Here is a 27527-nt window from a genome sequence, read left to right on the forward strand (position 1 = left end):
AGAAGAGAGTGGTTGTTTTGTCAAGGGAGCTGGGAAAACAGCAGAAGCTTGCTCAATGTTGGTCATTCTTACAGTTGGATTACCTCATACCAACTTCCACATCTTCAAAGCAAACACTATTGTTGACAGGAGCAGGTAGCAGAGAAGCAATGGGTAGGAGAGTATAATTTCTCGAAAGATCTTGCCTCTGTCCCAATCTTATTCCTATAACCCTCACTCCCTTTTGCTTGTCAATGAGGCCATGGCAGCACGCTAGCTACAGTGCTTATTGTCCTTTTAGAGAGAGGTTAGAGCATCTGGCCCTGTGACCTTGTCCCCCATGTTGCCAGCTACAGCCAGGGATGGCCTCCATCGACTGTCTACCTACCTGGAAGAACTCGAGGCTGGGGAACTGAAGAAATTCAAATTATTCCTGGGGATTGCAGAGGACCCGAGCCAGGACAAGATTCCCTGGGGACGAATGGAGAAGGCTGGTCCTTTGGAAATGGCTCAGCTGATGGTGGCCCACATGGGGACAAGGGAGGCTTGGCTTCTGGCTCTCAGCACCTTCCAGAGGATCCACAGGAAGGACCTGTGGGAGCGAGGACAGGGAGAAGACCTGCTGAGGGGTAAGGAGGGGAAGGGAGGGTACAGCCTGGAACACAGCCATTCTCCTATCTTTACCATTGTGAGCTGGATTCAAATTTCAGCCAGTGGTCTTTTTCCTTGTCTACTACAAATCCCCTCTTTTTTAAAAAAGGACTTTGTGGTGTGTATGTGTGTGTGTGTGTGTGTGTGTGTGTGAGAGAGAGAGAGAGAGAGAGAGAGAGAGAGAGAGAGAGAGAGAATTTGCATAAGTCCATTGTCTCCTACTACGGGAATGGGTTTGGCCATGTTTCTGACCCTAATCCCAGTATTCTCATGTGTGTACATAATGTTGATCACACACACACTCATTCCTCTACCCCCTGCTCATCCTGTGGACCCCTTCCTCTCCCACAGAGTCCTCTTCCTTTGATGTCTTTTTTAAAAAACATTTTCTTAGATTGGTTTTTATTTTATTTTATTTTATTTTATTTTATTTTATTTTATTTATGTAGGACTGCTCTGCTGCATATACATCAAGCCAGAAGAGGGCATCAGATGCTCTTATAGGTGGTGGGAATTGAACTCGGGAACTGGAAGAGCAGCCAGTGCTCTTAAGCGCTGAGCCGCCTCTCCAGCCATAATGTCTGTCTACCTTCCTGGAAGAACTCGAGGCTGGGGAACTGAAGAAATTCACATTATTCCTGGGGATTGCAGAGAACATGAGCCAGGACAAGATTCCCTGATGTCTTTTAAACGCTTTTTTGTTTGTTTGGTTTTTGGTTTTTTGATTTTTCGAGACAGGGTTTCTCTGTGTAGCCCTGACTGTCCTGGAACTCACTCTGTAGACCAGGCTGGCCCCGAACTCAGAAATCTGCCTGCCTCTGCCTCCCAAGTGTTGGGATTAAAGGCGTGCGCCACCACGCCTGGCACATATTTTTATTTATTACTGATAGTGTATGCAGGGCACGTGTGAATGAGTGCAAGCACTTGGGTGCCACAGCCTGTCTGTGGAGTCAGGACAACTCTATTTCCAGGGATCTAACACTGTGTGGCATCTATGGACACCTGCATGTGTGTGGTGCATGTAAACTCATACTGCCTCACACACATACACACAAATAACAATTTGTTTTGTTTTATTTGTTTTTGGAGACTGCGTTTATCTGTGTAGCCCTGGCCATCCCAGAACTCAGTTCATGGACTAGCCTGGTTTTGAACTCAGAGATTTCTGCTTTCTGAGTGCTGGGATTAAAGGCATGTGACATCACCATGTGCCCTAAGAATAATTCTTTTAAAAGTGAAAAACTATTACTACAAAGTTCTATCTATCTATCTATCTATCTATCTATCTATCTATCTATCTATCTATCTTATCTATCTATCGATCTGAACTTTTGAGATACAGTCTTACTATGTAGCCTAGGTTGGCCATTGCCTCATCTTCCTCAAGTATGAGTCACTACAATAAGTTATTTATTATTTATTTATTTATTTATTAAACAGCACTGAGTATTGAGTTCATTTTTTAAAAAAGATTTATTTATTTTATGTATGTGAGTACATTGTAGCTGTCTTCAGACAGACCAGCTCCAAGATGAGCCAACTCCAAGAACATTTTTTTTTTTTTTTTTGGTTTTTTTGAGACAGGGTTTCTCTGTGTAGCCCTGGCTGTCCTGGCACTCACTTTGTAGACCAGGCTGGCCTCGAACTCAGAAATCCGCCTGCCTCTGCCTCCCGAGTGCTGGGATTAAAGGCGTGCGCCACCACGCCTGGCTCCAAGAACATTTTTAAAAGATAATAATAAGAATTATTTAGATGGAGAGATGGCTCAGTGGTTAAGAGCACTGACTGCTCTTCCAAAGGTCCTGAGTTCAAATCCCATAAACCACATGGTGGCTCACAACCATCCATAACGAGATCTGACACCCTCTTCTGGTGTGTCTGATGATAGCTATAGTGTACTTACATATAATAAATAAATAAATAAAGCTTTTAACTCAGAAATCTGCCTGACTCTGCCTCCCAAGTGCTGGGATTAAAGGTTTGCTCCACCACTGCCCAGCTGGTAGCACACACCTTAATCCCAGCACTTTAAGAAACTTAAACAGGGGGGCTGGTGAGATGGCTCAGTGGTTAAGAGCACTGACTGCTCTTCCAAAGGTCCAGAGTTCAAATCCCAGCAACCACATGGTGGCTCACAACCATCTGTAACGAAATCTGATGTTGTCTTCTGGAGTGTCTGAAGACAGCTACAGTGTACTTACATATAATAAATAAATCTTTAAAAAAAAAAGAAACTTAAACAGGGGCAGGGGTAGAGGGTGGACTACTGAAAGCTGAAGGTAGCTTGGGCAATAGAGCAAAACCCAAAACCCCGTCTTTTTTTTTTTTTTTTTTTTAAGATTTATTTATGGGGCTGGAGAGATGGCTCAGCAGTTAAGAGCACTTAAAAAAAAAAGATTTATTTATTTATTATATGTAAGTACACTGTAGTTGTCTTCAGACACCCCAGAAGAGGGCATTAGACCTCATTACAAATGACTGTGAGCCACCATGTGGTTGCTGGAATTTGAACTCAAGACCTTCAGAGGAGCAGTCAATGCTCTTAACCATTGAGCCATCTCAAAACCCCACAAAACTCCATCTTAAAAACCAAACACATGAGCTGGTGAGATGGCTCAGTGGATCGGGTGGCTTCTGCTACCAACTGCTGCCCTACTTTCATCCCCAGAACCCACATGGCAAAAACAAAGAACTGATTCCCAAGCTTGTCCTCCAACTTCCACATACTCTTTACGGTATGCATACCTCATCCCCCCACAAAAAAATAATGGTCAGGGGACACACACACATCTCCAAGCTGCTGGCTGTGATGGCACCCACCTTTAATCCTAGCCCTCAGTGAAAAAGAAGCCTGTAGATCTCTGTAAATTCAAGGTTAGCCTGATCTTCATAGCTAGCTCTAGCCCAGTCAAGGTTATATAATGGGACCCTGTCTTAAAAAAACAAAAAAATTACATGTCTATACATGAAGGAAAGTATATTTTATGTGCATAAAAGATTTTCTATTTACATTTTTGTTATATTTACTTCTGTGTATGTATGGGGTAAGGTGGGGTAGATTAGGTGGCCTTCAAGACTGTCTTCTGTCCTCCAGGCTGGCCTTGAAGGCCCTTTGTAACCAAGGATAACTTAAAATCCTGCTTTTTATACCTCTGCCTCTCTCTCTCTCTCTCTCTCTCTCTCTCTCTCTCTCTCTCTCTCTCTCTCTCCCTGTGTGTGTGTATTTATTGCTATGGATGTATGCATATCAAAGAAAATTCTTTCCTAGCCACCTCAAAAAACATCTTAACCCAGACACAATTCCATTTCCTCATTGCTTGACTTCGGACCTATCTCTCATCACCAAGTGCATGAAGTTACATTATTTATCTTTTGCGTGTTGTTCTCTACTGCACCTTCTGACTGTCCATTTCTTTTATCTTTTAAAGATTTATTAATTATATATAAGTACACTGTAGCTGTCTTCAGACACACTAAGAGAGGGTATCAGATCTCATTACAGATGGTTGTGAGTCACCATGTGGTTGCTGGGAGTTGAACTCAGGACCTTTGGAAGAGCAGTCAGTGCTCTTAACTGCTGAGACATCTCTCCAGTCCTGACTATCCATTTCTAACACAGTGAGGGATTGCTGGATACTCTAGCATGGGTGAACAGGAGTTATAAAGCCACAATTTGATACAACAACAACAAGTATGGCTGGAGGTATAGCTCAATGGTAGAATCCTTTCCTAGCATGCTTGAGGCCTTGGGTTTGATGCTGCCCAGCAATAAAAAAAGAAAAATAGGGGCTGGAGAGATGGCTCAGTGGTTAAGAACACAACTGCTCTTCCACTCTTCTGAAGGTCCTGAGTTCAAATCCCAGCAACCACATGGTGGCTCACAACCATCCGTAATGAAATCTGATGCCCTCTTCTGGTGCATCTGAAGACAGCTACAGTGTACTTACATATAATAATAAATAAATTTTTTTAATAGAATAGAATACTACTTTTCTATCTGACTTCCTAAATGTCTCTTGCAGTCACTCCAAATAATGGTCTATGCCTTTTCGAGAGCCAATCAGCGTGCCCTTTGGATGTCTCTCCCGATGCTCCAAGAAAAGGTGAGCTATGAGCCCTGTACCGATCTGGATGTACTAGCTGCACATAAGTAATACTCCAACTGAAGGCAGGTGGAGAGAAGTATATATGTACACACACACACACACACACGCGTATGCCTCTTTCCTCCTTATAACAGATAACATTTATTATATTTTTGAGATGGGGTCTTTCTACACAACTTTGACTGACTTGGAACTCACTATATAGACCAGGCTGGCCTTGAACTCACAGAAATACTGTGATTAAGGCATCTGACAACATGCCCAGCCAGAAATGGTATTTAATGTGACATATGGCAAGGAGTCTTTTGTTTGCTTGTTTGTTTTTGTTTTTCGAGACAGGGTTTCTCTGTATAGCCCTGGCTGTCCTGGCACTCACTTTGTAGACCAGGCTGGCCTCGAACTCAGAAATCCGCCTGCCTCTGCCTCCCGAGTGCTGGGATTAAAGGCGTGCGCCACCACGCCCGGCCACCTCGTCATTTCTATAGTTCCGTTAAAAACATTTAAACTTACTTTGTGTCCAGGGAGGTGGAGGGTGTGCCTTGGTGCATGTATGAACATCATAGGACACTATGAAGGTCAGTGTGTGAGTCCTAGGGACTGAACTTAGGTCAGCAAGCTCAGTGGCAAGCACCTTCACTTGGCTGAGCCATCTCAGTCAAACTTAAGATTCAACTAACTGCTCTATGTCAGCCATATGTCAATTTTTTTAGTTTGTTGTCTGGCCTGGACTTTACTATGTAGCTAAGGCTAGACTTGAACTGCTGACCCTTCCACCTTTAATTTCCAAGTGCTGGGGTGACAGGTTCTTAGCTGAACTCCTAGGACTTGCATAAGGACTTGTGTAACCATCTGTAATGAAATCTGACTCCCTCTTCTGGAGTGTCTGAAGACAGTGACAGTGTACTTACATATAATAAATAAATAAATAAATAAAATCTTTAAAAAAAAAAAAAAAGAACATTTACTGCTCTGTCAGAGGACTAGAGGGTGGATCCCAGCACTCACATCAGGCAGCTCCTGACAACCTTCAACTCCAGTGCCAGGGACTCAAAACCCTTTTCTGACCTCTCTGGGCACTCCAATTTGTGCGCATATGCACACACACATAACTCAAAAATAAAAATCGGGCTGGAGAAACGATTCAGCAGCTAAGAGCAGCAGTTAAGCTCCAGAGGACCTGAGTTTCATTACCAGCACCCACAGAGCAAATCTGTAACGTCGTTTTTAGGGATCCAACCAATGCCTAGTGGCCTCTGCAGGCACAGGCATGCATGAGGTATTTGAATAAAACACTCATACACGGGGCTGGTGAGATGGCTCAGTGGGTAAGAGCACCCAACTGCTCTTCCGAAGGTCCAGAGTTCAAATCCCAGCAACCACATGGTGGCTCACAACCATCCGCAACGAGATCTGGCGCCCTCTTCTGGAGTGTCTGAAGACAGCTACAGTGTACTTACATATAATAAATAAATCTTTAAAAAAAAAAAAAAAACACTCATACACATTAAAAAAAGTACAAATTAAATTAAAAATAAAGCCGGGCAGTGGTGGTACACGCCTTTAATTCCAGCACTTGGGAGGCAGAGACAGATGGATTTCTTTTTTTTTTTTTTTTTTTTTGTGGTTTTTCGAGACAGGGTTTCTCTGTGTAGCTCTGGCTGTCCTGGAACTCACTTTGTAGACCAGGCTGGCCTCGAACTCAGAAATCCGCCTGCCTCTGCCTCCCAAGTGCTGGGATTAAAGGCGTGTGCCACCACGCCCGGCTGACAGATGGATTTCTGAGTTCGAGGCCAGCCTGGTTTACAGAACGAGTTCCAGGACAGCCTAGGCTATACAGAGAAACCCTGTCACGAAAATGATAATAATAATATAAAAATCTTTTTTCAAGAAGTCACTAATGGCTATGTCACTGATCTTTCTTTCTACTAGATCTCCAGACAACCTACAAAGACTATGTCCGAAGGAAATTCCGGCTAATGGAAGACCGCAATGCACGATTAGGCGAATGTGTGAACCTGAGCAATCGTTACACTCGGCTTCTCCTCGTAAAGGAACACTCAAATCCTATCTGGACACAGCAGAAATTTGTAGATATAGAGTGGGAACGCTCCAGAACCAGGCGTTACCAGACTAGTCCTATCCAAATGGAGACCCTCTTTGAGCCAGACGAAGAACGCCCTGAGCCACCACACACAGTGGTATTACAAGGGGCAGCCGGGATGGGGAAGTCCATGCTGGCCCACAAAGTGATGTTGGACTGGGCCGATGGGAGGCTCTTCCAAGGCCGGTTTGATTATGTCTTCTATATCAGCTGCAGGGAGTTGAATAGAAGCCACACCCAGTGCAGTGTACAAGACCTCATCTCCAGCTGCTGGCCGGAGCATGGTATATCCCTCGAAGACCTCATGCAGGCTCCTGACCGTCTCCTATTCATCATTGATGGCTTCGATAAACTCCATCCTTCTTTCCATGATGCTCGGGGTCCCTGGTGCCTCTGCTGGGAGGAGAAACAACCTACCGAACTCCTCCTCGGAAGTCTGATTCGGAGGTTGCTTCTGCCCCAGGTCTCTCTGCTCATCACCACACGACCCTGTGCACTGGAGAAGCTGCACGGCTTGCTAGAACACCCTAGGCACGTGGAGATCCTGGGCTTCTCCGAGGCAGCTAGGAAGGAATATTTCTACAGATATTTCCACAACACTGGACAAGCAAGCCGGGTGTTAAGCTTCTTGATGGACTATGAGCCCCTCTTTACCATGTGTTTTGTTCCCATGGTGTCCTGGGTGGTCTGCACCTGCCTAAAGCAGCAGCTGGAAAGTGGGGAGCTTTTAAGACAAACACCTAGGACCACCACAGCGGTTTATATGTTCTACCTTCTGAGCCTGATGCAGCCCAAGCCAGGGACTCCAACCTTCAAAGTCCCAGCCAACCAGAGAGGCCTGGTCTCTCTGGCTGCAGAGGGCCTCTGGAACCAGAAGATTCTATTTGATGAACAGGATCTTGGGAAACACGGCCTAGATGGAGCAGATGTGTCCACTTTCCTCAACGTGAACATATTCCAGAAGGGTATCAAATGTGAGAAATTCTACAGCTTCATCCACCTGAGTTTCCAGGAATTCTTCGCAGCCATGTACTGTGCACTGCATGGCAGAGAGGCGGTGAGGAGAACGCTGGCTGAGTATGGCTTCTCGGAAAGGAACTTCTTGGCCCTCACGGTCCACTTTCTGTTTGGCCTCCTCAACGAAGAGATGAGATGCTACCTTGAGAGGAATCTCGGCTGGAGCATCTCCCCTCAGGTGAAGGAGGAAGTGTTGGCATGGATCCAAAACAAGGCTGGAAGCGAAGGCTCCACCCTGCAGCATGGCTCCCTGGAGCTACTCAGCTGCTTGTATGAGATCCAGGAGGGGGACTTCATCCAGCAGGCCCTGAGCTACTTTCAAGTGGTTGTAGTCAGAAACATCTCAACAAAGATGGAGCACATGGTCTGCTCGTTTTGTGCGCGGCACTGCAGCAGTACAGAGGTGCTTCATTTGTATGGGAGCGCTTATAGTACAGGCATGGAGGATGGCCCACCAGACCCTTCAGGAGTCCAGACTCAGTCTACATGCTTGTAAGTGCCCTAGGGGAAGTGTTCCAATTTAATGCCTTTAATCTGTGCTTTTCAATGGAGGTGATTGTGGGAGGGTTAGGAGCTTTTGTTTTGCTTGGAGATACCTATCTATCTATATCTATCTATGTATCTATGTATCTATCTATCTATCTATCTATCTCTGAAGACCAGGCTAGACCTGAACTCACATAGTTCCACCTGCCTCTGCCTCCCTGGGATTAAAGGTGTGTACCACCATTGCCCAGCTTTGCTTGGGGATTTAAAATATATTTTTTTTCATTAAAAAAAAAAATATATATATATATATATATTCATATTCTCTAGGGGTTGGAGAGGTGGCTCAGCGATTAAGAGCACTGACTGCTCTTCCAGAGGTCATGAGTTCAATTCCCATCAACCACATGGTGACTCACAACCATGTAGGAGATCTGACGCCCTCTTCAGGCAGGCACAGGTATATGCAGCAGAGCACTCAGACATGAAATAAATACAATTTTAAAAAAAGAAAAAAAATTTCTATTTTTTAATTTGTGTGTGTATGTGTGATGTGATGTGATTGTATGTGTGTGTGTGTGTGTGTGTGTGTGTGATGTGTATACAGGTACCCGAGCAAGCCAGAAGAGGGCAACAGATCCCCTAGAGCTAGAACCATTATGAGCCACTAGACATGGGTACTGGGGACGGGTTAGGTCCTGTGGGAGAGCAACAAACAAGCTCTCCTAACCATTGCGCCATCTCTCCAGCCCTTTTCTTATTTTAAAGTGTGTGTGTGTGTGTGTGTGTGTGTGTGTGCAAGTGCCAGGAGAGGGCTTTGGATCTCTAGGAACTTGAATTAGTGGTAGTTATGAGCTGATGTGGGTACTGGGAACTAAGCTTAAGCCCTCTAGAAAAGTTCTTAACTACTGAGCTGTCTGTCAGTGGCTTGGGAATTCTAAATTTTTGTTTTATTTTAAAGCTTTTATTACATTTAGTGTGTGTTTGTGTGTGTGTGTACATGTATGTGGGTGCAGGGTCATGCATGGTGTGTGGATTCAGGTAGGGACATTTGTGGATCTCAGGGATTGAAGTCAGGTCATGAGGCTTGTTGGCAAGAACCTTTACTCACTGAGCCATCCTGCTAGCCCTTAAATTTTATTTTATTCATTTTTAGTATCTGTGTGGGCCTCCTTTCCTCTGTGTGACTGTGTCTGTGTCTCTCTGTGTGTCTATGTCTCTGTCTCTATGTGTCTTCTCTGTGTGCTGTGTGTGTGTATCTGTGTGTGTCTGTGTATATTTTTCTGTTTCTCTATGCATCTCTATGTGTCTGTATGTCCCCATTTCACTATGGGAATGGGAGGGGGAGGGTAGTGGTTGGGGGGGGACACCTGAGGCAGGAGTATCTTTTGAGTTAGAAGCCAACATGGTCTTCAGAGTTCTAGGACAGACAGTTCCAGGGCCACACACACAGAGAAAACCTGTCTCAAAAAAGTAAAATAAATAAATAAATGAATAATAAAATAAAAAATATTTGGAAGTGGGTTTTCTGCTTTTTTCCTGCTGTGCTATCTCACTGGCCTGCTTTTGTTTTCAGAGACAGCATCTCATGTAGCTCAAGTTTGCCTTCAACTCACTGTGTAGCTGAGACTGATAATTTGATAATTGAACCCCAGATCTTCCAGCCCCCACCCCAAGTACTGGGACTACAGGCATGCACAATGCCCAGTTTGTTTTGACAGGGTCTCACTCTACCAATCCTCCTGCCTCAGCCTCTCAGGTGTTGGGATTACAAATGTGAATCACCAGGACCACCAGCCAAGGATTTTGTTGTCTCATCCTGGCTCCAGACAGACATCCAGGAAATCTGTGGAAATGTTTTTGTCATCACACTGGAAAGCTGGATGGTGCTATGACACCCAGTGGCAACAAACGGAGACGCTTTGAATGGTCCCATGTAGGCAGGATGGTTCCAGCAAAACATTAAGACAGTCTCTAAATACTTGTGGGTCCACACAGCATACAAGGTGGGCTCTAAAACATGCAGGGTAGTCCCTGTATAGAAAGAAAAAAATACCAGTAGTGCAAGAGCAGGGATGTTTGCTTCAACAATATTCACTGATACTAAGCCGGAGCTCATGAGAGGGAGAATCTTTTACAACAAACCTTTTCAGGGGCTGCAGAGGTGGGTCAGTGGTTAAGGGCACTGGCTGTTCTTCCAGAGGTTCTGAGTTCCCAGCAACCACATCATGGGTGGCTAGTAACAACCTATAATGAGATCTGGTGCCCTCTTCTGGCCTGCAGACTGCTATATATGTAATAAATAGATAAATCTTTTTTTTTTTTTTTTTTTTGATTTTTCCAGACAGGGTTTCTCTGTGTAGCCCTGGCTGTCCTGGCACTCACTCTGTAGACCAGGCTGGCCTCGAACTCAGAAATCCGCCTGCCTCTGCCTCCTGAGTGCTGGGATTAAAGGCATGTGCGACCACGCCCAGCTAAAATTTTTTTCAAAAAACAACAACAATAACAACAACAACAAAACAAAAAACACAAAAAGCCAGGTGTGGTGCTCACGCCTTTGTTCCCAGTACTTGGGAGGCAGAGGCAGGCGGATTTCTGAGTTTGAGGCCAGTCTACAAACTGAGTTCCAGGACAGCCAGGGCTACACAGAGAAACCCTGTCTCGGAAAAAAAAAAAAAAAAGATGCTAATGATAATGCTAATGATAATAATAACTTTAGTAGGGCATATGGTACATGACTTTAATTCCAGCACCCTAGAGGCAGAGGCAAGAGAATCGCTGAGTTTGAGGCTAGCCTGGTCTATAGAAAGAGAATTCCAGGATAGTCAGGGCTACACAGAGAAACTGTCTTGAAAACCAAACAATCCAGTATAAAAAGGAAACAAACTGAAGCCATTTTGAATAAAACTTCCATTTTGAATATGGGTCAAAGGGCTGGAGAGATGGCTCAGTGTTTAAGAGCACCAACTGCTCTTCTAGAGGTTCTGAGTTCAATTCCCAGCAACCACATGGTGGCTCACAACCATCTGTCATGGGATCTGATGCTCTCCTCTGGTGTGCCTGAAGAGAACAATGAGGTACTCACATAAAATAAATAAATAAATCTTAAGAAGTTAAAAAAAAAAAAAAAGAATATGGGTCAAATAAAGTTTCAGTTCCCAAGACCTCTCTGGGTAACTGGCATCCTGATTGGCGGGAAATGGGGGGAGATGGGGGCAGGGGATGGGAATGGAAAATGAATGAATCTTGGTTGGCAAGAAACATGAATGCTAGGCAAGTTGCCTCCCACAATGGGACCAGATAGGATAAGGGTACTACAAAGACCTGTTTCTAAGGAAGTTCCAAACCCTACATCCTGATTGGTGGGATAAGTTGGCACAGATTTTTGTTGTTTGGGAGCTTAAAAACTGTAGCATTCTGTCTGGCTCAGGATTATGCAGTTCACAGTGCCTGAGTCTGTTCTGTGGCCCTGACTGGTCAGTATCGTCCTGAGTACAAAAAAAAAAAAAAAAAAAAAAATTGTTAAATACTTACTAAGATGAACATTCAGCAACACACTCAGCTCCTGCTATGTGCCTTTCTCCCTGGCTAGTCATTTTTGCTGCCTAATTCAAATAACCATCTTGCTCTGCTGGACCCTTGTGCCTGTTTGGGTCATTTTGGATTTTTGACCCTAACACCAGGTATTGTAATGGCACATGCTTTTATTCCCAGGAGGCAGGCAGATCTTTCTCTGTGAGTTTGAGGCCACCTGGTCTACATAGTGAGTTCTAGGACAGCCATAGCTAGACAGTGAGACCCGGTTTCAAAACAAAACACACACACACAGTGGAAGGTAAGATAAAAAGAAGACAAAAAAGAAAGAAAAGAGCTGTCTGTCTGAAGTCAAGCATGGTTGGTATCTCACACCACTATAATCCCAGAAATTGAAATTGAGAGGTAAAGAACAGAAGGTCAGAAGTTTAAGGTACACAAGTTCAGGACCAGCCTGGGCTACATGCAGACACACACACACACACACACACAAGAATAATCTAAGTGTCTTGGAATTTGAGATAAACTTGAAAATAGCAAGGGGGAAAGAAACATTTATATGAAGAGACTACAATGTTTCCTGAGTTGTTAAATGAAGTATTTGTGTCAACCGTAATGATTACATGGACACTAAACTACATGTTGGCCTTTACACAGACAGGAAAGGAACATGCTGCCTGATATCTACAGTGCATACCTTTCAGCAGCTGTCTGTACCAACTCCAACCTGATCGAGCTGGCATTATACCGCAATGCCTTGGGCAGCCAGGGTGTGAGGCTGCTCTGTCAAGGTCTCCGACATGCCAGCTGCAAGCTGCAGAACCTGAGGTAAGTCCCAGCTGCAGCATGAGTCTCTCAGTGTCCACACCACCCTCTCCCATAAGGTTCATCAAGAAGAACACATAGGGCGATGTCTGCCTGCCATGCCTCCTGTGGCAGTGTACCACAGCAGGGAAGCCTCTTCTTCCACTTTTTTTTGGGGGGAGGGGGTTTCAAGACAGGGTTTCTCTGTATAGCCCTGGCTATCCTGGAACTCACTCTGTAGACCAGGGTGGCCTCGAACTCAGAAATCCGCCTGCCTCTGCCTCCTGAGTGCTGGGACTAAAGGCGTGCACCACCACGCCCAGCTTTTTTTGTTTGTTTGTTTTTTTGAGACAGGGTTTCTCTGTCCTGGAGCTCACTTTGTAGACCAGGCTGCCCTTGAACTCAGAAATCTGCCTGCCTCTGCCTCCAAAGTGCTGGGATTAAAGGCATGCGCCACCATGCCTGGGCCACTTTTGTTTTAAAAATATAATTTATTTTGTATGCTTGTGTGAGGGTGTCAGAACCCCTGGAACAGGAGTTACAGACAGTTGTGAGCTGCCATTTGGGTGCTGAGAATTGAACCCCAGTCCCTTGGAAGATCATCCAATGCTCTTAACCACTAAGCCATCTCTCTCTAGACCCTCTTCTTCCATTTAAAACAACAAAACAAAAAATAAAACAAAACAAAGCAAAGCAGGGTTTCCCTATGTAGCCCTGGATGCTCTGGACCTCTCTATATAAACTGTTGTGGCCTCGACTCAAGAGATCTACCTACAGCGGGGTGTGGTGGCGCACGCCTTGATCCCAGCACTCAGGAGGCAGAGGCAGGTCTACAAAGTGAGTTCCAGGACAGCCAGGGCTACACAGAGGGAAGAAAGAAAGAAGGAAGGAAGGAAGAAAGGGAGGAAAAGAAAGAAAGATCAAAACAAAAATAAAAGGGTGAATGAGAGGCACATGTAACCTTTAAAAAGAGAGACAAATATAAAGCAGAGAATTCCAGAACAGCCACCAAATAAATGACTTGCTTCTATCTACACCCCCACCACCCACCATCCACCCCCACCAAGGCTGAAGAGGTGTCAGATCTCCGGCTCAGCCTGCCAGGACCTCGCAGCGGCTGTCATCGCCAACAGGAATCTAACCAGGCTGGACCTCAGTGGCAACAGCATTGGGGTGCCAGGCCTGGAGCTGCTCTGTGAGGGGCTGCAGCACCCCAGGTGTAGGCTGCAGATGATCCAGTGAGTGAGTCTGCACTGGGCATGTGTGCTCTTCTACCTTTGCTCTTCCTGCTTCTCCCTGTCTCCTCCTGTTTGTCCTCCTTCTGTCCCCCCTTCTTAAAGCCTATTAGCATATATTAGTTGTACATATTACTAAAATTCAGTGGAACCCCCCACCTATACCCCTGATCTTTCTCTCTCAGTTTATTATGACAAGGTCTCATGGAGCCCAGGCTGGCCTTGAACTCCTCATTCTGTTATCTGTCTATACTGCTGGGAGTTCCACCACACCTAGCCTTCAGGGTGGTATTTCCCTATGTATATCACATGCACAGATCAAACCCAGCCCACCTTTCCTTACTATTCCCAAAATGTTCATTTAAAAAAATAGATTTTGTTTGTTTGGTTTTGGTTTTGTCTTCAGTTTTGGACTTTTGAGACAGGGTCTCACTGTGTAGCCCTTCCTGATTTGAACTTGCTGTGTACACCAGGCTGACTTTGAACTTACAGAGTTCTGTCTCAATAAACAAAACCAACCAACCAACCAAACCAACCCAAGTACATAGGGAGGAGAAAAAATTACATAGGTTCATGTTGGGTGACTACACAGAACGTGACAGCCTCTTCACATTCTCTCTTCTAGGCTGAGGAAGTGTCTGTTGGAGGCTGCAGCTGGCCGATCCCTGGCTTCTGTTCTCAGCAACAACTCATATCTGGTAGAACTGGATCTGACAGGAAACCCCTTGGAAGATTTGGGGCTGAAGTTACTGTGTCAAGGGCTAAGGCACCCTGTCTGCAGGCTGCAGACCTTGTGGTGAGATCTCCTGGGGCCAACTCAGAGGGCAGGTCTCCTGTGTGAAATCAAAGTAGACAAATGAATCAGGTGTTACATTTCATCCCAGCGCTCAGGAGGCTGAGGCAGGGCTGTTGCCAATGGGTTGTTTTCAGGCTCTTGGCATCTTACTCAAGCCTGAAATAAAAGGGAACTTGAAAGATGGCTCAGAGGTTAAGAACTGTTGTTGCTTTCAGGAAAGGACCTTGGGTCAGTTCCCAGCATCCACATCCATAAAGCCAGTCCAAGGGAATCTTGGAACCTGGGTACACTGGAAGAGCAGCCAGTACTCTTAACCTTGAAGCCATCTCTCTAGCCCCATAAAATAATAATTTTAGAGGCTGAACAGTGGTGGCGCACGCCTGTAATCTCAGCACTTGGGAGGCAGAGGCAGGTGGATTTCTGAGTTCGAGGGCAGCCTGGTCTACAGAGTGAGTTCCAGGACAGCCAGGGCTACACAGAGAAACCCTGTCTCGAAAAACCAAAAGAAAGAAAGAGAGAGAGAGAGAAATAATTTTAGAAATTAAAATAATAATATTTGACAGCAGGGGCCAGAAAGATGGCTCGGCAGGCAAAAGCTCTTGCCATCAAGCCTGGTGAGCTAAATTCAATGGTCTGGACTATTACTGAGGAAATAGAAACCTGATCTTCACATATATAACCCGAAGGGTTGGCATCAAAGGCACGAGGCATATGCCAGTCTTGTTTGTTTTACCCAATAAGAAGTCTTACTAAAAAAATATCTGCAGGAGCTGATGAGGTGGTTAAAGGTAAAGCCTGTTAGCCTGAGTTCAGTGCCAGGGGTCCATACTGTCCAAGGAGAGAGACTGCAACTGTCCACAGTGGGTTCCTGCATCAATCAATCAATCAATCAATCATCAACCAATCAAACACAAAAACAAAAAACCAATCCTCAAGGGCTGGAGAGATGGCTCAGTAGTTAAAAGCACTTGTTGCTGTGGGCATCTACATATGTATATCAACAAAATATTTTTGAGACACAGTCTCACTGTGCATCTTTGACTAACCGGCCCGGGCGTGGTGGCGCAGGCCTTTAATCCCAGCACTCGGGAGGCAGAGGCAGGCGGATTTCTGAGTTCGAGGCCAGCCTGGTCTACAAAGTGAGTTCCAGGACAGCCAGAGCTACACAGAGAAACCCTGTCTCGAAAAACCAAAAAAAAAAAAAAAAAAAAAAGACTAACCGGAAATTTGATACATAGACTAGACTGGCCTTGAAGTCAACAGGGATTCCATCTGCTTCTGATTTCTGTGTGCTATGATATATATATATTTTTAAAGATTTATTTATTTATTATATGTAAGTACACTGTAGCTGTCTTCAGACACTCCAGAAGAGGGCATCAGATCTTGTTACAGATGGTTGTGAGCCACCATGTGGTTGCTGGGATTTGAACTCCGGACCTTTGGAAGAGCAGACAGATGGTGCTCTTAAACCACTGAGCCATCTGTCCAGCCCCTGTGTACTATGATTTAAGATTAAAGGTATATGACCACATTTGATATCATAAAATACTTTGAAGTATATTTTGAAAAATATATATATATAATCTGATACATGCAATATCATTATTTGCCATCTTGAACAGTTTTTATTTGTTTTTGTGGGGTTTGCTGTTGTTGGGTTTTTGTTTGTTTTTTGGTTGTTTGGTTTTTTTTGGTGGTATCCTACTACTGAGCTACACCCCTAGCTCCTAGCTTTCTGAGACAGAGTCCTGTTATGTGCCCAGTCTGGTCTCTATGGAGCATCCTCATGCCTCTGTCTACCAAAGGCCGGTGGGTGTCACAGGTTATATGTCACACAGCTTGCTGAGGACATTTAGCTCTGAAGACTGGACAGAAATAAATGTAGTACCCCCAGTAGGTCCCCCATCATGTTTCCTGAGTTGGATTTTATGCAGGCTGAAGATCTGCCACCTTGGACAAGCTTCCTGTGAAGATCTGGCCTCTACTCTCAGAATGAACCAGAGCCTGCTGGAGCTGGACCTGGGTCTGAATGACCTCGGGGATTCTGGGGTGCTTCTGCTGTGTGAAGGCCTCAGGCATCCAGATTGCAAACTGCAGACCCTTCGGTGAGTGTGATTCCCAATTCAGCACCCTAGCTCTCTCTTCTCTGGCACTGAGGCTGTGGTGCCTCCCACTTCCTCACCAGCTCTAGATATAGCATCTTTCAAGATTTCTAGTCACAGGGCCTTTCTTGGGGTTTTTTTGTTTTTTGTTTTTTTTTTTTTTGAGACAGGGTTTCTCTGTGTAGCCCTAGCTGTCCTGGAACTCACTTTGTAGACCAGGCTGGCCTCGAACCCAGAAATCCTCCTACCTCTGCCTCCCGAGTGCTGGGATTAAAGGTGTGCCCCACCACGCCCGGCTGCACAGGGCCTTTCTTAATACAAATCACTGACATTCCCTGAAATTGTCCTTCTGCCCTCCTGTCTACCTAATTTCCAGGGAAGATTGGCTAACCCTTCCGGTCTCAGAACAAACACTACTGAGCAAACTGTACCCTCTGTTCTAGTCTGTTTTCTGCTACTGTGATAAACATCAAGACCTAAGTGACTTTGGAAGGCAAGGGTTTATATTAGCTTGCAGGTTATAGTTCATTATTGAGGGAACCCACGGCAGAAATTTGAAGCAAAAAACAAATCAAAACAACAAAACAAACATGGAAGGCTTGTTCCCTCTGGCTTGCTCTGCTAGCTGTGTTTGTTTGTTTTTGTTTTGTTTTCCTGTTTTTTCAAGACAGGGTTTTTCTGTGTAGCACTGGCTGTCTTGGAACTCTGTAGAAACCCACCTGTCTCTGAGTGTTGGGATTAAAGGCAAAGGACCCCACACCCAGTTCTCTGTCAGCTGTTTTTATACAGCCCACACCTAGGGTCATACTGCCTGCAGTGGGTTCTTGCATCAATTAACCATCAAGAAAATGCCTAAGATGGCTAAGGAAAAGGCTCAGTTAAGAGATGCTCTTACGCCGGGCGTGGTGGCGCACGTCTTTAATCCCAGCACTCGGGAGGCAGAGGCAGGCGGATTTCTGAGTTCGAGGCCAGCCTGGTCTACAAAGTGAGCTCCAGGACAGCCAGGGCTATACAGAGAAACCCTGTCTCGTAAAAACCAAAAAAAAAAAAAAAAAAAAAAGAGATGCTCTTACACTGGGTGGTGGTGGCACACGCCTTTAATCCCAGCACTTGGGAGGCAGAGGCAGGCGGATTTCTGGGTTTGAGGCCAGCCTGGTCTACAAAGTTACAAAGTGAGTTCCAGGCTCTTACAGAGGACCAGGGTTCATGTCCCAGCATCCACATTGTGAGTTGAAACCCACTATCCACAATTGACCATCTACAACTCCAGTTCCAGGGAACCTGACTTCATCTTCTAACCTCTGTGGGCACCAGGCCTGAATGTGGTACACACACATGTAGGCAAAATGCTTATACACATTAAAATTAAAATAAACTTTTTTTTTTTTTTTTTTTTTTTTGGTTTTTCGAGACAGGGTTTCTCTGTATAGCCCTGGCTGTCCTGGAACTCACTTTGTAGACCAGGCTGGCCTCGAACTCAGAAATCCGCCTGCCTCTGCCTCCCGAGTGCTGGGATTAAAGGCCTGCGCCACCACGCCCGGCTTAAAATAAACATTTTTTTAAGATATGTTCTTAGCCAGGAATAGTGGTTCATACCTGGGAGGCAGAGGCAGATGGATATCTCTGGGTTCTAGGCTAGACTGGTCTATATAGTGAGATTTTTGTTGTTTTTGTTTTGAACCTGGGTTCTCTGGAAGAGCAACCAATGCTTTAATCACTTAGCCTAATCTCTAGCCCCTAGTGTTTACACGTTTTGTTTTGTTTTTGTTTGTTTGTTTGTTTGTTTTCAAGGCAGGGTTTCTCTGTGTAGCCCTGGCTGTCCTGGAACTCACTCTCTAGACCAGGCTGGCCTGGAACTCAGAAATTCGCCTGCCTCTGCCTCCCAAGTGCTGGGATTAAAGGCGTGTGCCACCAAGCCCAGTTTAAGATTTTCTTTTTGCAGATATTTTAATTTTACTCGTGTCACGTGTCTCTGCGTGTCACGTGTTTGCGTGTGCGCCTAGAGCCAGAGGATCTCACATCCTCCTTCCTGTGCTGCCTGCCCAGCATGGCTATACTAAGAACCAAACGGGGCCTTTATAAATGAAAGCAAGTGTTCTCAGCCATCTCTGTACCAGCAAGCCCTCCACTTCTCCAGTTTGATTTGGAGACAGGATTCAAGGTAGCTCAGGCTAATCACAAATTTGCTCTGCAGCTCAGGTGGAGCTTGAACTCCTGATCTCCCTGCTACTGCCTCCCAAGTATAACGACCACAGGCAGGCAACACTATAACCCATTTATGCAAATCCTAGGGATGGAGTCCAGGGTGTATATTAAGCAAGTACTCTATCAAATGACCAGCACCCCACCTTTCTTTTTTAATAATAAAAATTTTAAACACTATATGTATGGCTTATTGCCCACATGTATGCTTATGACCACACACATGCCTAGTGCCCACAGAGGCTAGAAGAGGGATTTAGATTCCCTGAAACTGGAGTTACTACACATGGGTGCTGGCAATGAACCAGTGCTTATTAATAGTGCACTATATCTCCATCCCTTGTGTTCCTATTTATTTTGTATTTTTCTGGTTTCGTCCTACCTGGGCCTTTGTTTTCTGTCCTATCTTCCTCTCCTCTTTCTCTTTTCCCTTTCAAAAGTAGGCAAAGCCATACCCCTGCACCTGGCATACAAATTTGGCACTTTTATCCCAGCCATGGTGACATTACCAAAAAGCTTAGGGCAAACAAAGTCAGCTTGGCCATCCTACCTCTAGGTTGGGCATTTGCCGACTGGGCTCAGTTGCGTGTGTGGGGATCGCCAGTGTGCTCCAGGTCAACACATGCCTCCAAGAGCTGGACCTGAGCTTCAATGACTTGGGAGACAGGGGCCTGAAGCTGCTGGGGGAAGGCCTGAGGCACGAGACCTGCAGACTCCAGAAGCTGTGGTGAGTGTTTTCCCTGGGGGAGGAGAGGAGGGGGAAAGGTGGGGATGTTAATAGAGGCAACAGCTTTTCCTTTTGTCTTTCTGTGCCCCCTTCCCCTTTCTTTGAAAAATCCAAGCATACATGAAAAGACAACATTTAGTTTGAGGATGTGACTCAGCCCCCAAATTCTTTGTCTCACAAACTGGAAGTCCTGGGTTCCCTTCTCAGCAGTGCACCAATTGGTCTGATGGCTCCTTTCTGTAATCACAGCTTTTGGGTGACTGGAAGTTTGATTTGGAGGCCATCCTGGGCTATATAGAATTCTGGCTTTAGGGAAAAGTGTACAAGGCCAAGGCAAGGGTTTAATCTTTGATGTCTTTGACAAACTCAGTTTCCTTCTGTCAGACCCACATGATGGAGGATTAACCCCTTCATGTGTGTCCTGGCACACACACTCACAGACAAACACACACACACACACAATGGCTATAGCGGAAAGCACATTAAAGAAAAAAAACTAGCCAGGCCGTGGTGGCGCACGCCTTTAATCCCAGCACTTGGGAGGCAGAGGCAGGCGGATTTCTGAGTTCGAGGCCAGCCTGGTCTACAAAGTGAGTTCCAGGACAGCCAGGGCTATACAGAGAAACCCTGTCTTGAACCCCCCCCCCCAAAAAAAAAAAAAAAGAAAGAAAAACTGGGCTGGTGAGATGGCTCAGTGGGTAAGAGCACCGGATTGCTCTTCCGAAGGTTCAGAGTTCAAATCCCAGCAACCACATGGTGGCTCACAACCATCTGCAGCGGTATCTGGTGCCCTCTTCTGGAGTGTCTGAAGACAGCTACAGTGTACTTACATATAATAAATATTTAAAAAAAAAAAAAAAAAAAAAGAAAAAAAACTGCCGAACCGGGTATGGTGGCACATGCCTTTAATCCCAGCACTCGAGAGGCAGAGGCAGGCGGATTTCTGAGTTTGAGGCCAGCCTGGTCTACAGAGTGAGTTCCAGGACAGTCAGGGGAACGAACACAGAGAAACCCTGTCTCGAAAAATTTAAAAAAACAAAACAACCAGGTAATGCATTTTTGAGGATGTTTCGAGGCTTCCAGAAAAAAAGGCATTTATTAATTTGTGTAACTAAAAGGATCAGCCTTCAAGTATGGCTAGATCTGGGCATTTGATTTCGATGAAAAAATTTGAAGGTTTATTATTTGGTCTTAATCTATGCATATGTGCTTCCTGGCCTGGGTGTATCCACAGAGGCCCGAATGACCTCAGATCCCCTGGTGTACCTGTCACATATTGTGAACCAACAATCAGGACTGGAAACCAAACTTTGGTCCTCTAGCAGAGCAGTCTTATCCACTGAGCCATCTTTCCAGTTCTGGCTTTTGGGTTTCTCTAATCTACTACACTGGCTAACCCTGCTTCAAGGCAGAGTCCCTGCAGTTCTGTTTGGTCCCAAATATATCCCTTGTTTTGCCTTATGAGACAGGTTTTACTGTTTAGCCATGGCTGCCCTGGAATTCACTCTGTAGTCCAGGCTGGCCCCTAAGTGCAGCCTAACAAGCTGCAGGTATTAAAACTCATTGTAGCCGGGCTGTGGTGGCTCAAGCCTTTAATCCCAGCACTTGGGAGGCAGAGGCAGGTGCATTTTTGAATTCTAGGCCAGCCTGGTCTACAGAGTGAGTTCCAGGACAGCCAGTACTACACAGAGAAACCTTGTCTTGAAAAACCAAAAAAGAAAAAAGAAAAAAAAAAAAAAAAAAGACTCATTGTCACAGGAGATGTGTAGAGAGCTTTTGGGGCCACTTCTAGAAATTTGGCAGGAATTTGACATTGGGCCCTTGACAAGGAAGTTGGCTTCAGACCCGAACTTTACATTGGGCTAGGACATGGAAGTAAGCTCAAGCAGGCATCTGATTTGGGGTTAGAATAAAGCAGTAGGCTTCAGGCAAGAATTTAACTTTGGGCTAGGACAGGGAAGTAGGCTCAGATATTGTGATCATCCTGATAATCCCCTAGAAACAGTGATCCTGGAACTCGGTTTATTACCTTGTTTGTTCCTTGACTATTTGTGTTTATTGTCTTGCGGGTTCCTTAACCTAGAACTGACCTTATTACTTCCATGTAAGCCAGGAGGTGGTGGTGCTCGCCTTTAATCCCAGCACTTAGGAGGCAGAGCCAGGCAGATTTCTGAGTTCCAGGCCAGCCTGGTCTACAGAGTTAGTTCCAGGACAGCCAGAGCTACACAGAGAAACCCTGTCTCGAAAACCAGAAAAAAAAAAAAAGATTGGTGAAAAAAATAAACCCTCCTCAGCCTCAGAACAGTGTTGTCTAATTGCCTTTTTTCTTTTTAATCCTCATTCCTGCCCTGGAGAACCTGTTGACTGACTGAGCTGACTTGGTCAAAGATGCGTTCTTTAGAGACACGGAACCACTGAGGGCTGACACAATCCCTACCTCTTCTCTATGAGGCCAAATTTGGTCCCAGAATAAAACTGAGGCATAATTAACCACAAAAGGAAATAATTGATCCTTGGCTCCTAACCACATGGGGGACCCAATGTATAATAACTCACATTATTATAACTTGTACAGCTTATTGTTGTGATAAGGCACCCTGGCCAAAAGCAACTTATAGAAAAATGGATTTATTCTGCCTTAAAGTTCCAAAGGATAGGGTCTGATTTGGTGACAGGATGAAAAGGCAGAGCAGAAGTTTGAAACAACCACAAGTTTTTGCTTTTTAGACCAGGGTAGCCTTGAACTCAGAGATCTAACCTCCTCTGCCCACCAGGTGCTGAGATTAAAGGTGTGCACCACCACACCTGGCTTGAACCCAAGAGCTACAAATGCACTTGACTGCTGAGCCATTTCTCCAGCCCCTCTCAATCTTTTTGTATGTGTGGCACACTGGAACTAATTAGAACCTTGCATGAGCATGGTGGGGTGACTGTTAGCTAAGAGCTGGCTACACCACTCATTAAGGAATGTGTCCAGCAACCACTGTATGGGTTCCTGATGGTTTCATTTAATCACAGTCAACAGGGCTAGAGAGATGGCTCAGAGGTTCAGAGCACTGGCTGCTCTTCCAAAGGTACTGAGTTCAATTCCCAGCAACCACATGGTGGATTATGAGATCTGGTGCCCTCTTCCAGCCTGCATATATGCAGACAAAACACTTCAGACAGAACACTGTGTGCATAATAAATATATCCTTCAAAAAAGCACGCCTCATATACCTTCAGCTTGTCTTCTGCAGGCTGGACAGCTGTGGACTCACCTCCAAAGCATGTGAGGACCTCTCTTCTATCCTGGGAATCAACCAGACCCTGCATGAGCTTTATTTGACCAATAATGCTCTGGGGGACACAGGTGTCTGTCTGCTGTGCAAGAGGCTGAGACATCCAGGCTGCAAGCTTCGAGTCCTGTGGTGAGAGATGAATTCTGATTTCCTGGGGAGAAAGGAGGATGTGGGAATGCTGACCTCAGATTTCGGAGTAGGAATACTAAGTCATTCAGATGCATAAAAACGGGATAAATAGCCCTGCAGATGAGAGAGAGAGAGAGAGAGAGAGAGAGAGAGAGAGAGAGAGAGAGAGAGAGAGAGAGAGAGAGAGAGAGAGCGCTCAGCAGTTAAAAGCATTTGCTGGGCTGGAGAGATGGCTCTCAGCGGTTAAGAGCACTGCCTGCTCTCCTGAAGGTCCTGCGTTCAAATCCCAGGAACCACATGGTTGCTCACAACCACCCACAATGAGATCTGACGCCCTCTCTCTTCTAGTGCATCTAAAGTCAGCTACAGTGTACTGATGAATTATAAATAAATCTTTAAAAAAAAAGAGGCACTTACGAGGACCTGGGTTCAGTTCTCAGCACTCACGTCGGGTGGTTTACACCCACCTGCACTTCTAGCTCCTAGGGCTCCAATTCCCTTTTTAAGTCTTCATGGGCATGGCCCTACCTCATACCCAGACACATAAGTAAATAATAAAAATAAAACTGCATAGACGGGGCTGGTGAGAAGAGCACCCAACTGCTCTTCTGAAGGTCCAGAGTTTGAATCCCAGCAACCACATGGTGGCTCACAACCATCTGTAAGGAGATCTGACTCCCGCTTCTGGTGTGTCTGAAGCTACATTTATTATATGTACTTACATATAATAAATAGATAAATAAATAAATATTAAAAAAAACTGCATAGACAAATGTGGGGCTATTTTATTCATGGAACTGGGTATAAGACCATTACATCCTGCCTTAGCCTGGAATTCAGTGCAATATGCATTACTTCTTATTTTTTCCTTTTTTTATTTTTATAAATTTTTAAAAAGATTTATTTATTTTATGTATATGAGTACACTGTAGTTGTACAGATGGTTGTGAGCCATCACGTGGTTGCTGGGAATTGAACTCAGGACCTCTACTCACTCCAGCCCCGACAATGTAGCTGACTTCAGACACACCAGAAGAGGGGGTCAGATCTCATTACAGGTGGTTGTGAGCCACCATGTGGTTGCTGGGATTTGAATTCAAGACCTTCTGCAGAGCAGTCAGTGCTCTTAACCATTGAGCCATCTCTCCAGCCCCTATTTTTTCCTTTAATTTTTTGGTTTTTGTTTTTTTTCGAGACAGAGTTTCTCTGTGTAGCCATTGCTGTCCTGGAACTCACTTTGTAGACCAGGCTGGCCGTGAACTCAGAAATCCACCTGCCTCTGCCTCCCGAGTGCTGGGATTAAAGGCATGCGCCACCATGCCCAGCGAAAGATTTATTTTATTTATTTATTTTTTAAAGATTTATTTATTTATTATATGTGAGTACACTGTAGCTGTCTTCAGACACTCCAGAAGAGGGCGCCAGATCTCGTTACGGATGGTTGTGAGCCACCAACTGGTTGCTGGGATTTGAACTCTGGACCTTCGGAAGAGCAGTCGGGTGCTCTTACCCGCTGAGCCATCTCACCAGCCCGAAAGATTTATTTTTATTATGAGTTCACTGTCACTGTCTTCAGACACACCAGAAGAGGCCATCAGATCCCATTACAGATGGTTGTGAGCCACTATGTAGTTGCTGGGAATTGAACTCAGGATCTCTGGAAGAGCAGTGCTCTTCACTACTAAGCCATCTCTCCAGCCTCTTCCTGTTCTTTCAGATGAGATCAAGTCTCAGTTGGTATCTGAAAGTTCTGAGTCTGTTGCCCACTTGACATGTTTTCCACACTAGGGTATCTGCACCTATAAATGAAGAGTACAGTAAGATTCTCTTATTAAAGACTGAAGACACTTCAAACTGGGAATAAGGAGCTGAGCGTGACTGGGAACCCAGCACTCCAGGCCAGCCAGCTGCTAAGAAACCCTGTCTCAAACAGGCAAACAAAACATTGGGAGTGAGGGGCACTGTGCTTAAGAGCATTTGTTCTTGCAGAGGATCCTGCTCCCAGAACCCACTTAGTGGCTCCCAACCACTTATAACTACAGATGCTGGGGATCCAATAACATCCTCTGACCTCCATTGGCACTGCATATAGGAGAACCAGACACACATGCATGCAGAATACTGATATGAATAAAACGAAGGGCTGGTTGGAGGGCTCAGCAGGTGATCCTGAGTTCAGTCCTCATGACCCACATGAGTAGGAGAGAACACATACAGAAAACTCATCTCTGTCTCCCTGACACAACATGGTGTACAGTAAACAAAGAAAACCTAGGAGTATGGATCCCAGCTTCACAGGAGGGTCCCAAGTTCAAGGCCAGCCTGGGCAACTTAGTGAGACCCTATCTTAAAAGATGAGCTAGGAAGATGACTCAGCAGGAAGGCACTGAAGTGTACACATGTACCAACCCTGCAAGTATTTTAAAAATTTGCATTTGTTATGTTCCTGAATCCCAGGGCATGTACTTGTAATGTTGAGGCCAAGTTTGAGATGACTGCTCCCTGAGCTGTCTCAACTACCATGCACTTAAGATTATGCTAATTATATATATATATGCATGCGGGAACCACAGGCAAGAAGAGGGTGTCCTATCCCTGGGAGCTGAATTTAAAAATGGTTGAGGCCGGGCGTGGTGGCGCACGCCTTTAATCCCAGCACTCGGGAGGCAGAGGCAGGCGGATTTCTGAGTTCGAGGCCAGCCTGGTCTACAAAGTGAGTTCCAGGACAGCCAGGACTACACAGAGAAACCCTGTCTCGAAAAACCAAAATAAATAAATAAATAAATAAATAAATAAAATGGTTGAATGTAGAACTGAACCCTGGACCTGTGCAAGAGCAGAAGCATACAATCAAGCCTCAATAAATATTTAAAAAGGAGTTGGGAGACTCCTTTTTCACCAGGCTAAAATGCAGCATACTGTACTGATAGTCCCATGTTTGTCCCCAGGCTGTTTGGAATGGACCTGAATATAAAGACTCACCGGAAGATGGCAGCACTTCGAGTCACAAAACCATACCTGGATATTGGGTGTTGAGCAGTAAGGAGAACCAGAATGAAGCCGACCAGGGTATTTATTGCCTCTGCTTTGAAGCACTTGAGATGGAACTTTTAAAGGACAGCCTCTGGTTTATGGTGAGGTGGAGACAAGATCACCCAAGGTCATCCATCCTGTTACATGGGACCCTGTCTTAGGTCAGGAGGCCCAGGAAGTGCAGGTTGACAAAAATGTTCTGCTTGAGACCTAAACACTCCTTTTGATGGAGCTCACTGGGTTTGATGTAGATTCCACGCAGATAACTTAGGAAGGGGATTGGCTGGTTAGCAGGTTTGAAGACCACAGAAAAGGAAAAAATCTCCAGAGTCCTAGACATTTCCATGGACCAAGACTGCCATCTACTGGCCAAGTCTAGAACTAAAGCATAAAGAGACCCACAAGGTAATTTTCCAAAAATTGTACTGCTGGAGAGATAGATGGCTCAGTGGTTAAGTCAGAGGTCCTGAGTTCAATTCCCAGCAACTACATGGTGGCTTGCAATCATCTGTAATAGGATCCAATGCCTTCTTTGGGTGAATCTGAAGACAGCTACAAATACTCAAAAAAAAAAATTGTACTCACCTGGGAATTTATACAGCAGGGGGAAAAAAAAAAACCCAAAGAGTGGGCTGGGCCCCTTACAAATGAGGTCTCAAAACCCAAGGTTTGCACACCTGGTATCATTGACAACCAATGCTCCCATCCTATCCTGGGTTGAAACTACTAGTTTTTTTGCCCAGCTGTGGTGGTGTATGCATTGAATCTCAACACTCCAGAAAACTGAGCAAGGTGGCCAAGGATGCACATATCATGGCTGAGGCCTGGCCCATAAGACCGCATTCCCAGCAACCACGTGGTAGCTCAACCACCTGTAATGGGATGACAGCCACATCCAGTACAGTGTACCTACCCACAGAGATCTACTTTTAGATATTTTTTCAAATGCTATCCCCCAAAGCCCCCTATACCCTCCCCACACCCTGCTCCCCAACCCACCTGGCTATGTGCTTAAGCACCACCCCATTTCAGGTTAGCTTGTAACCATCCACTCCACTAAAACCATTGGAGGGGGTGGCATACCTAAAACCCAACAGTAATAGTAAGGGGTGTCTCAAAAATGGTGCCCCATTACTGTTGAAAATACTTCAAGCTATGTGTTGGTTTACCTTTTGGGGCCTTTTTTTCCAGACAGGGTTTTCCTGTATAGCCCAAGGTACCTTTAGTCTCACCCCAGTGATTAGAAAATAACCAGCATCCCCTATGTGTACTTCCAGAGACCCAGAATTAAAACCCACCCAGGGGAGCAAGGGCTAAAATAAAAGGCCAACACTTCCCTTA

At 45.2% G+C, this 27527-nt stretch overlaps 1 protein-coding gene across 2 annotated transcripts; it reads left to right on the forward strand.

The window, feature by feature from the left end:
- Positions 1 to 319: 319 nt before the first annotated feature.
- On the forward strand, positions 320 to 26689 carry Nlrp12 (NLR family pyrin domain containing 12). 2 transcript variants are annotated; one of them, XM_085841096.1, is made up of 10 exons: positions 320 to 608; positions 4653 to 4733; positions 6666 to 8346; positions 12532 to 12702; positions 13746 to 13916; positions 14539 to 14709; positions 16647 to 16817; positions 19573 to 19743; positions 22983 to 23153; positions 26102 to 26689. In XM_085841096.1, the coding sequence occupies exons 1-10, from the start codon at positions 320 to 322 to the stop codon at positions 26187 to 26189; spliced, it is 3165 nt and encodes a 1054-aa protein (XP_085697222.1). In that variant the 3' UTR covers positions 26190 to 26689. The 2 variants fall into 2 exon arrangements, with proteins under 2 accessions (XP_085697222.1, XP_085697223.1); XM_085841097.1 differs by lacking the exon at positions 22983 to 23153.
- The last annotated feature ends 838 nt before the right edge of the window (positions 26690 to 27527 follow it).

This window comes from Mus caroli, unplaced genomic scaffold (assembly GCF_978045245.1).
Source record: "Mus caroli unplaced genomic scaffold, Mus_caroli_1 scaffold_8, whole genome shotgun sequence".
NCBI lineage: Eukaryota > Metazoa > Chordata > Mammalia > Rodentia > Muridae > Mus > Mus caroli.